Source organism: Neophocaena asiaeorientalis, unplaced genomic scaffold (assembly GCF_003031525.2).
Source record: "Neophocaena asiaeorientalis asiaeorientalis breed wild unplaced genomic scaffold, Neophocaena_asiaeorientalis_V1.1 scaffold489, whole genome shotgun sequence".
Lineage (NCBI taxonomy): Eukaryota > Metazoa > Chordata > Mammalia > Artiodactyla > Phocoenidae > Neophocaena > Neophocaena asiaeorientalis.
The window spans coordinates 3545154-3555841 of NW_020174791.1; the positions used below are offsets into that span (position 1 = coordinate 3545154).

A 10688-nucleotide genomic window follows, 5' to 3' on the forward strand; every position below is an offset into this window, starting at 1 on the left:
CTCAGGCCTTGGCTGGGACCAGAAACTGCCTGGTGCTTCCGCCTGGGCCCCGGGGGGGCGGCAATGGGCTCGAACCCCCAAAGTTCAGGGTGTACCGCCCAGAGGGACCGTGCCTGGCCCCCAGCCCTCCGGCACCCGAGGCTGAGCAGGGCTGCTGCGGAGGTGGGGCTGTGAGCGGAGGCAGCTGGAGGAGAGCCGGGGGCCCCGCGGGGAGCTGACCCAGGTGCAGACGGCCCACACTGGCTGGCTGGCCTGGCTCCTGTTCTAGCTTGATGGGCGCCCACCAGCAGGGAGCGGGCAGCACCGGATCTGCCCTGTGGGTCCCCACTCCTGCCCAGCGGTGGGCCCACTGTCACACTTCGGCTGTGCTGCTGGGCTGACGGGGCCTTCTGGAAAAACTGAGCCACTCTTCTTGGCCATGACTCAAGCCCTCGAGGAAGCAGGCGTCCTCCTCCCTCCAGCCTCTGTGTCAGAGGGAGAAGGGACGGGGGCCTGGCCTTGGGAGTGGTCAGCCAGGGCCTCTCCCTAGCCTTGGCCGAGCTCGGCCACCTGCCTTGGCCACCTGATGCTCGTGCTGAGCTCTGGCCTGACCCCCGCAAACTGAGACCACCCCACCCCCACCAGGTCAGCTCTGCCCCCCTCAGTCAGTCCCCTGATCTGCTCTGTGGCTCAGCCGGCCACACCACCCCCTGCTGCCAGCATCATGGTGAGTATCCTCCCCCCCCCCCCCCCCGAGGTGAGACATGGGCAGATGGAGGGTCCCCAGAGAACACAGGAGTCAGCCAGGGGTGTAGTGGTCAGGGCCAGGGCTGGGCTTGAGACAGACGCCAGAGGAAGCACAAATATAATGGCCGGGAAACATCCTTTCTGAAGCAAGACAGGCCTGGGGGCAGGGGGTGCAGAGAAGGACGGAGGCGTCCTGGACACATCCGGCTCTGGCCCCAGCCCCCTCCCTCCCCCGGGGCCAGCCCCTGCCTGGCCCTGTGTTCTGGGGACCAGGAGGAGGGAGCAGCCTGTGGCCTTGGCCCAGTCCGGGAGTCCCCAAGCATCACTTCCCAGAGCTGGCGCACCCTGCCTGTCGGTTCACAGGCAGGTGGACAGGGCTCCACAAAACCCAGGGACAACGTCTGCTCTCCAAGGCACCGCCCCTGCTCCCCGCCGGTCTGCAGGAACACGCCCTCCTCCACACCATCCAGGCCTCTGCAGAGAAGAAGGGCCTTTTGTCCCCAGCTCACTGTGGTCATGTTGACCCCTGGGAAAAGGGCAGCTCCCGGGGCCTCTGACCCCACCCCTGACCCCAGCTGAGAGTCCGAGAGGCAGAGTGGCTCGGCCCCGCCCTGCCCCGCAGAGATGCCTATGATGCTGGTTTTCGCGTCAGTTGTATCTTACACAGGCACCCACACACACACAGCTGGGAACACAGAAACCAGAAGTGGGGGTCGGCTGCTCTGGGCCTGGAGGGTAGCGTGGGCGAGCCCGAGGCCCCCTGACTGCACGCAACAGTCACAGGAGCAGAGGGAAGGGGTGGCCGAGAGTGGCAGGGCCCAGAGGCCCCGGCCGACACCCACCCACACATTCTTCTAGGCTCGACTTGCCTGTTTGTGGTCAGGGACGTGCCAGGGCCTGAGGGCCAGTCCTGGGGGTCTGGTGGTCCCATCGTCTCGTTCCCTAGGGGCCCGGGCCTGCCCCTTCCGGCCCCAGAGACGACCCCTGCCCAGTCCTTCAGCCAACAACACCCAGGGTGGCAGGGAAGACAGCTGATGGGGTGGGCAGCCTGGGTACGGGGGTGGGTGCCACCCCATCTGCATTCATCAGTTATCTGTGTGCTGGGCCCAGCCACACGACAGACTCTGCACTGGGGACGTGCAGGCACTGGGCAGAGCCCCTGTCCTCCCAGCCCTGCCGGGCTAGAACGAGGATGGGCAGCGGCGAGTTTGCAAAGATGCATGTCTACTCATCTTCCCCTTGGAGGGTGGGGTCATGTCAGACCACGGGGCAGGAGCTAGAGGAAGTACCAGAGCCCTGGGGTGGGGGCCTGCCAGTGTATGTGAGGGCAGCAAGGATGCCTGGGAGGCATAAAGGGCAGGGGCGGGCTTCATGGGGGAGGCGAGGGCCTAGGGGCAGGATGGGGACTGATGCCAGGCCTCGAAGAAGTAGAGGCCCAAGGGCACAGCTGGGAGGCAGAAAGACAGGCAGGCAGCAGGTGCTCCTGGTTTTCAGCCTGTGCAGGGTACTGAACAGTGGTGCCCTTCCCGAGGGGGGACCCCTCCCTAGTTTGGGTTCCCTGTGCTGGAACCTTCTGTAACAGGGAGGTGACCCTCATACCCTGTCCTAGCCCCAAGCAGGGTTCAGGCAGGCTTACATAGGGAAAGGGAGAGCAGGGAGGGACAGAACTGTGTCAGCACCTTGGTTGGGGGGAGTCCCCGGGGTGGGCGTGGGACCATGGGGCAAGGGGAGGGGCCTCAGTCCCCAGAGTCAGCACAGGGCTGGCTCTGCCTGTTCCTCCCCAGCCCACCCAGCACAGCTCAGTTTCTGCCCAGCACCCCTTGCCTGGCCCACATGCCTGGGTGGGGCCGGGCTCACACCTGGGGTACAGACCATGGGGACAGAACGGGCCAGCTCTCCTAGCCCTGCCTAGCTGCTCACCACTCAGAGTGTGCCTGCAGACACCTGGGCTGCTAGGAAATGCTTTGTGAATCAATAAGTGGCCTTGGGCAGATCAGGGAACCTTGCGAAGCCCAGACTCTACACCTGTGGGGTCTGGACAGTGCCCCCCCAGGGGTGTGAGGGCCGTCAGACAGAGGCGATGCAGGCACGCCCTCACATGCACACACATGTACACCCACACACGATGCACACGCGCGCACACACGCACAGGCACGCGCGTGCACGTGCACCCCCATGGCCAGGCACGCTCTTTCGGGGCAGGGGCCTGGGTACTTGCAGAAAGAGAATTTTTTGCCCAAAGTGGAGGTCACCTCTGACCCACCCAGTAGCTCAGGGCCTCTACCCTCCACTTTACCGTCCTCCCTGATGGCTGGCCCCCTGAAGCAGACCCCTAGGCTCCTCTGTCAACCTTCCACAGCCTCCCACAAGTATTCCCTTTGTGAGTGGGTGGGAAGAGCTGGAGCTGAGGCAGACTGTCCCTGGGGCCAGCTGGAGGCCACGCGGGGCTTGGGCAGGCCTGGGAAGCCGGCACACACCTTAGGAACCAGTGAGCTCAGCAGTTGAGCTCCCCATGGTGGCCTCCCCACCCCCACCAGGCCCAGCTGTTGTTTTGGTGACTCCAGGGCCAGGCGGATCCTCAGGACAGTCCTCTGACGCCTGGCCAGAGCCTGCCCAGCCCTAGGCGGGAGGGGAAGGAAGGCGGCTGCGGACCGGGGAAGCTCTCCTCGGGCACGGGGCAGCCAGTCGGGCTCCCATCTGACCGGCCACAGACAATAGGAGAACCCCAAGGACTCCTGCTGGACCTGAATCAGCCCCGCTTCGGGCCCTGTTCAAGCCACGAGTGAGCCCTGAGCGCTGATCCTTGGGCACATCTGGGCCCTGACCTCCTGGTCACAGGTGGAGCCCTGGTGGCCACATGGTGTGCTAGATCCTTTCCAAGGCCTTCCACCTATTACTAGATTCGGGACGAATTACAACAAACATTTTTTTTTTTTTTTTTTTTTTAGGGCCCAGCCACTCCACGGCATGTGGGATCTTCCCGGACCGGGGCACGAACCCGTGTCCCCTGCATCGGCAGGCAGACTCTCAACCACTGCGCCACCAGGGAAGCCCACAACAAACACATTTTTAATACACTGCTGGGCTTACAAGGCAGTAGATATCTTCCAAGCCCCCTCCCCTCAGGAAACGCTAGAAAGAAGTGCATAAATCAACAGAAGAATAGGGAACAGAAACCCAGGATGATGAACGGAAACAAATGGGAAAGCAGAGAATCCCCTGAACACAGGGATGGAGCCACAGTGCATCAGGGCCACAGTGGGGGTGCCCTGCACAGCGGGGTACTAACCAGGACCCTAACGGGGGCCCAGGTTGGTCACGGCTCACAAGGGCATCCTCTGTGGAGGGACGTGGCCTCAGAATGTTCACAGGTGGGGGCTGATGCTTAACAAGTACAAACGTTCAAAGAAACGACATGCTGTTACTGAGTCAGCAGAAGCAACAAATAACAGATTTAGGCCCCCAAAGGCAAAGGGAGTGCAGGTGTTAGGCACAGTCTGTAAAATAACTATGTGTGCGGCTTCCCTGGCGGTCCAGCGGTTAAGACTCCACGCTCCCAGTGCAGGGGGTGAGGGTTTGATCCCTGGTTGGGGAGCTAAGATGTCGCATGCCGCAGGGCACTGCCAAAAAATAAATAATTAAAAGAAAAAAAAGAAACAACTACGTGTGAAATGTTCCAGAAGTCGAAGCTGGAACCCAAATCACGAGCATATGCACCAAGAGATCATCAAAATCATCAGATTTGAATAAGAAGTGACTAGTATAACTTTTAGATAGGGCGACATCATAATTTAAGTTAAATGGATGTGATAATCAGCAGATTAGACTCAGCTAGTGCTTAGTGAACTCAAAGAGGGAGATGAGGAAACTGCCCAGAACGCAGCACTGGGAGACAAGGAGATGGAAAACACAGAAGAGAGTTGAACTGACACGAGTGGTGAAAGCACAGTGGGAAGCATTCACATAATAGGTGTTTCCCAGGAAAGAATGTGTAGAATGAATGAGACAGAATTGAAGAAATAATGGTTGAGAATTCTCCAGAACTGCCAAAAGATGTGAATCTGTAGAAACGGGACACACCGTGTGTACCAAGGGGATAAATAAGAACATAGCCACAACCACAAACATGCTTAAAAGCACAGAAAGCAAAAGACGGAAAAGATCTTAAAATTATCCAGAGAGAACAGACAGAGCCCTCACTCTAAACACTGACCCCGGTCTCGGGCTGAGCCCTGCATGCCCTAGTGCTCTGGCCGCTGAAGTTCTGGAACCGTGGAGCGTGGAAGTCTCCCCACCTCTGGCACTCGCTGGAGGCCGCTGCCGGACCAGACAGGGGGCCCGCAGGGACTGCCCGTTGTCGGGGCACAGGAGCCCAGGACAGCCACAGTGGCAGAAGCCAGGAAGGCCGCCTCTCTCCGAGCCTGGCCACGCGCCCCTTCTCCGAGAGCCATCTCCCTGTTCTCTGGGGGCGTCCCAGCCCCTCGGCGGCTGCGGGGACTGCGGAAGCCGGTAACGGTGGGGAAGGGCCGTCCCGGTCCGGGGGAGTCCGGTGCCACCTCGCGGCCCCTCGGAGCACTGCGCACGGGGCCGCGCGGCACGCACGGGATTTCCCGGCCGGGACCTGGACGCAGACCCTGAGCTCACCAGCCTGGAGCCACCGATCGGGGACACGGGGGGAGTTCGGGGGCCTCCGGGATTTGGAGAGGCCTCTGGGGTCACACCCAGGCTTAGAGCTGCTCCTCCCCGTCGGGGTGGCGGCAGGGTCCGGGACTCCAGGTCGGGGGTGGCAGCAGCGAGCGGAGGCGTCGGGCCAGGCGGGAGCGGGCGGCCGAGGCGAGCACCAGCAGCGGAGGCAGCGAGAGGAATCCCAACACGATGAGCGCCGCGGAGCCGCGGTCGGACAGCAGCGCGCGGCACGCAGGGCGGGGCGCCGGGTGGACCTGAGGGCGGGGCGGACGGTCAGGCGGGGCGGTAGGGCCTCAGTTCCGAGACGGGGCCTGGCAGCAGGTGGACGGGGCGGGAGCTAAGCCCGGCTTCGGCTGTGAGTTGGCCGGGGGCGGGGCGGAGCCGGTGCAGCTGGACCGGGGCGGGGCCGGGAGAGGAGACAGCGGGGCCTGAGGTCTGGCAGAGCCGGCGCCGGGGGTGGGGGGGGGGCGCTGGGGCTGGCTGTGAGGCAGGCATTTCTCAGCCGAGGATGGGAGATGGAGACCCAGGCGGTAAATGGCCCGAGTCGGAGCCCCTTGAGGGGAGGCTCAGAGAATAGCTCTCTCTGCTCTCCCATGGCCCTTTCCTAAGTTGGCATCTGACCCTGAGGCCCTACCCTGGGGTGTTGCCAGCTGGCGCCACCTTGTCTACTGCGGCCCAGCGTTCTGCCCTCTTCCCCCGGCCCCCCCTTCCCCAGATGGGCAGAAAGGGGCCCATCTGCCTATACCCTCCCTATCCCAGACCAAGCCATAACCCCTTCCATACGTGGGCAAACCCATCCCAGGGGAGGAGGGGTCTTCAGGGGGGCTGTGTGTTGGGGGAGGCTGGGAGGATGGGGACTGTGGACTGGTTAAATCTGACAATATCTTTATCTTCTCTTCCTGGAACCCTTCTCCTCTTCCCACCCTGCCCAGCTGTCCAGGCCCTGGCAGCTCCTGGTACAAGGCTGAGAGGCCTCAGGGGAGGGGAGAGAGCCTTCCCCTTGGGTGGCAAACAAAAGCCCTTCTTTTGCTGTGGCCAGTGGCGGGGGGAGGGGGGCTTGGCAGGAGAAGGAGCTCTTCAGGGAGGGGCACACGTGCCTCCAGGGACCTGCACTCCCCGAGGACCCCAGACAGTCCCTCAGCCCCGCGCCCGTGGACGGCTCAGCTCACCCTCGAGTGGCACAGGAATCCCAGGTACACAGTGGTGGCCGCGGGCAGCAGCAGCAGCAGGAACACGGCTGCGGGCAGCAGCAGATGGAGCACGAGCCCAGCCAGGGCCCGACCCAGCAGCAGCAGGACCCCCAGGCCTTGGGCAGCCAGGCCTGCCCACCCTGGGGACATCAGGTCTGAGGCCTGGCCGTCAGGAAGCCTTCGGGGCAGCATGGGTGCTGTGTCTGAAGCACCTCCTCCCTCATCCTCCTCTGTCTCCCTCTCCTGCTCACTCATGCTCTCTTGGCAGTGGGCCTGGTGGGCTCACAGTGGTGGTCACGTGGCTGGACTGATGCCCATCCTCCGCCCCCCGCCCAGGTCAGATTAGCAACCTTTTAACCCCAGGTTGCCAGGTCAGACCTCCACCCAGACCCCAGCAACCAGATAGTGGACTCAGCTGGAGGGCAGGGCCCTGGTCCAGGTAGGTCCAGCCCTGACCATCAGTCTCCAGGGTCACACCTGAGCCTCAGGTCCTCGCTGCCAGGCTGACCCTCTCTCTGCCAGGTTACTACAGCTCCAGCCCTGCCCAGTCTCCCCCGCCAGCCCCTGCGTGCTCTGGTCGGAGCCCTGCACAGCTGTCCTGAGAGCTCAGCACTGGGCTGTCCTCACCCCAGGTCCCGCCCTCTCCCCACTTCCAGACCCTGCACACAATGGTTTCATTTCATCAGTCTCAACTCTGGCAACTGCCCCATCCGTAGCTGCCACGGGAAGGTCAACATCTGACCTCGCCCCCTCTGGTTCCCTCATCCCCAAACCTGGCCCCTATCAGCATCAGAACAGCCCCAGAAGATGCTGGGTGCCCACACTGCAGGGCTGTTGAGAGGGCACATGGGTAACGTATGTGAAATGCTTACTGTGAAACTCAGCACACAGTAGGTGCTCGATAATGGCAGCTGCCATTACAGGTATCCTTGGTGTCAGAATCCAACCCATCCTGAAACAGGGGGAGCGTGTATTCTGTGATTTCAAGTAAGCGGGGAGGAGGCATTCCCAGCCCCTCCGAAAACCCCAACTAATTTCTCCAAATATTACCAAAATACTCTTAGCACCTAACAGCCTCCCGGGGTTTCCGTGCACGACATACAGTGTTTTAAACACCACTTACAGGGACTTCCCTGGTGGTCCAGTGGGTAAGCCTCTGTGCTCCCAATGCAGGGGGCCTGGTTTTGATCCCTGGTCAGGGAACTAGCTCCTGCGTGCATGCCACAACTAAGAGTTCACATGCTGCAACTAAGAAGCCTGCATGCCTCAACTAAAGATCCCACATGCTGCAACTGAGAACCGGCGCAGCCAAAATAAATCAATAAATAAAATTATTTGAAAAATAATAACAAATAAATAAACACCACTGACATTACTAGCTGACACTTAAACCACTGAGTAGGTTGTCTGGGAGCTGGATGAAGGAGGCCGGGTGGCACCAGATGTGAATGTTTCTCTTTCCCTCCCCCTACAGTCCGCCTCATCCCTTCCAACTTTTCTTCTAACGTTTCCCAGGCCTCTCAAGCTCACCAGCACCCCTCAGACACGTAGGGATGCAGGACGATGACAGCGACATGCACAGCTTGTTCAAGGGACGCGGTTGGAGACACGCCGGCCGGGACAGCTGCTGAGGCCCCCTGCAATGCACGCCAAGCCCTGCTGCCCAGCACGTGTGCAACTGAACTGCTTGCACTGGCACACGCGTGTGAAGATTTCACGGTAGCTGTTTATTTATTCTGATAGTGAAGTTGCGGTAAAAAAGAGAGTTCAGACAGCAAGTGTGGTGGACTCATCTCCTTTCTAAGCCCCGCCCTCTCCCCCAGGTCTTCCACTCATTCATTCACTCACTCAACAAGTACTCCGCTGAGCTCCCGCTGTGCGCCAGGCACGATGGATGCCTGTGGATTCAAAGCGGAGGGAGGCCAACAGAGGCCTCTGCCTGTAGCGGGACAGCTCTTTGCAGGTCACTGAGCAAGCTGCAGTGCCCAGGCCATGGCAGAAGCGGGGGGACAGGCCCCACGGCCCACTCTCACTGCCTTCTGCCTGTGGGGAGGCCACCAGGAGGCAGTTTCTAGCTTCCGTGCCTCTGAGGTACAGGACGGTGCACGGGGCCCCCAGGGCGCGGCTGCAGCACAGAGGCTGCTCCTCAGCAACGGGGTGCCCCTCCCACCCCATGTCCTCGTGCCCCTGTCATCTGGCCCTGCTCCTTTCAGCGTCTTCCTGGGTCATCCCGTGGGGACAGAGTGCAGAGGGCTGACACCCTTGCTTTTCTGGCCTTTGCCGGCTGCTTAACCAGTAGATTGTCTGCATCCACCCAGAACACCTTGCTCCTTACGGGACGAATCTGCCAGCCTGTGCGACGTGCTCTCACGAAGCTCTCATTCTAGAGGAGGAGTGACCGTGGCGTACGGGGTGGGACCCGTGTGGCTGGGGAGTGGGACGGGGCCTCTCAGCTCCTTGCCTGGAGACCCACCCTTTGGATCCGGCACCTGGAAGGGCTGCCTCTCTGGAGGGCAGGGCCCTGAGGACACCTCGTCCGTCTCCGGAAGCTGGGGAGGGGCTGGGGTGGGAGCCACCACCCCAAAGCCGTGCTGCCTCTTGGTGAGCCGTCATGAGAGGCGCTGGAGGGACAAGGCTGCAGAGGCCGCCCCACGTCCTTCTCCCGTCTGGGCTCTGGACGGGTGGCCTCACCCAGGGATTGGGGGATGGGAAGGCACCTTCAGGGCCTGCCACCCACCCCGGCCCACCCCGCCCCAGGGCCCCAGAGCCACGGTGACCAACCTGGAGGCCTTACTGAGGGCTTCCTGCAGCACCACGTCCACCGTCCAGATGTAGCCCGTCTCCGATCAGTCCTCCCTCTGCCTGGCTCCCTCCTTCAACTGCCTGGGGCTCTGCCCCTCTACAGCCCCTGGAGACCTGCCTCAGTCTCCTCTCAGGGGGGCTTCCTATCCCACCCCTTGGTCCAGGTTGCCTGCCTGGTGTCCCTGGAGAATCTTCTTTCCTCATGCGGCATCTGGGTGGGGGGAAGGGTCCCACCTCACCCTGCCCACCACCCCAGCCTGGTCTTAGCCAGCAGGGACAGGAGTGGGGCTGGTGGGCAGGGCTTGAGCGGGGGACCCGGGGGAAGGTGTGTGGGTGTCTCCTGGGGACGAGTCGTGGCACATCAAAGGCTGTGCTCCTCGAGGAGCTGTGGTCCACGGGCAAGTTCCTGCCTGCCTGGTCTTTGTCTCCCGGGAGGGAGGACAAGCCAGAGGCCCTGGCAGTTGGCAGGGGCTGACGGCTGCTGGGACAGGGGCTGTGGCCCGCAGGCAGGGCCTCCCCCTTAAGTTGCTGGGTAAACAGGTGGAGAACTGGCCCTTAGCCCGGCCCCCGGGAGGCCCCACCGCCACCGCACAACTGCAGCTCCAGCCTTCCACCTTCTGGGAGCAGATACCCCACCGCTGGGCCTTCAGGGGGAGTTTCATGAAAGGGCCACCAGGCTGTGGCTGGGCCGGGATGGCATGTAGAGGACCCCCAGACGGAGGACAGAGCCCCTGGGTGGGCTCGCTTTGGGGGTAGCTGAGAGCCAAGGCCGTCTGAAGGCTAAGTGGTAGCCAGGTTCCCCTGGGGAGATAAGGGGTTCATGTCGGCCTGGGGACAGTGGGCTGGGTCTGGCCTGGGCCTCCAGCATCCATGCTGGATTCCTGTTCTTTCCAGATGGACTCTAGGGTCTCTGAGCCCCGGGAGCAGGACCTGACAGAGGCAGGGGCAGAGCAGGAACTACGGTGGTTGGAGCTGGGCTCCGAGGAGGCCCCAGGAGCTGGGACAGAGGGGCCCAGCGCCCCACAGGCCTGGGGGCGCCTGCTGCAGGCCGTGTGGAAGGGTCACGTGGGCCTGGTGACTCAGCTACTGCGGCAAGGGGCCAGTGTGGAGGAGAGGTGAGCCCAGGGGTAGGACCGGGTACTCCACGGGGGTGGGGGTAGGGATGGTGGCTTGTGTCCCTTCAGTGGGAGATGGAGGCATTGGTCCCTTGCGGGGTGGAGAGGGTTCCCCCCTGGGCAAAGGTAGCAGGTCTCTTCCCCGTGCCCCGCCCTCGCCCGTGCCGCC

The 10688-nt window shown here is 62.3% G+C and overlaps 2 protein-coding genes across 2 annotated transcripts in view; one reads left to right on the plus strand and one right to left on the minus strand.

Moving 5' to 3' along the window:
* Positions 1-3786: 3786 nt before the first annotated feature.
* TMEM278 (transmembrane protein 278) lies at positions 3787-6857 on the minus strand. The gene is made up of 2 exons (XM_024760298.1): positions 6582-6857; positions 3787-5666 (listed from the first exon to the last, which is right to left on the minus strand). Exons 1-2 carry the CDS (start codon positions 6855-6857, stop codon positions 5454-5456), a joined length of 489 nt encoding a protein of 162 aa, XP_024616066.1. The 3' UTR covers positions 3787-5453.
* A 1387-nt stretch (positions 6858-8244) lies between these two features.
* The window catches only part of ANKRD65 (ankyrin repeat domain 65), a 3715-nt gene continuing 1271 nt past the window's right edge, over positions 8245-10688 (plus strand). Inside the window, exons 1-2 of the mRNA XM_024760258.1 lie at positions 8245-8321; positions 10299-10519. Coding sequence (XP_024616026.1) covers positions 10299-10519 — 221 coding nt within the window. The 5' untranslated portion in view covers positions 8245-8321. The remainder of the gene's footprint in view (positions 8322-10298; positions 10520-10688) is intronic.

Coding starts and splice junctions, on each gene's coding strand:
- TMEM278 (XM_024760298.1), bottom strand. CDS start 6,857: ATGAGTGAGCAGGAGAGGGAGACAGAGGAGGATGAGGGAGGAGGTGCT. Junction 5,667..6,581: donor GATTCCTGTGCCACTCGAGG/GTGAGCTGAGCC, acceptor CCCCGCCCTCAG/GTCCACCCGGCGCCCCGCCC.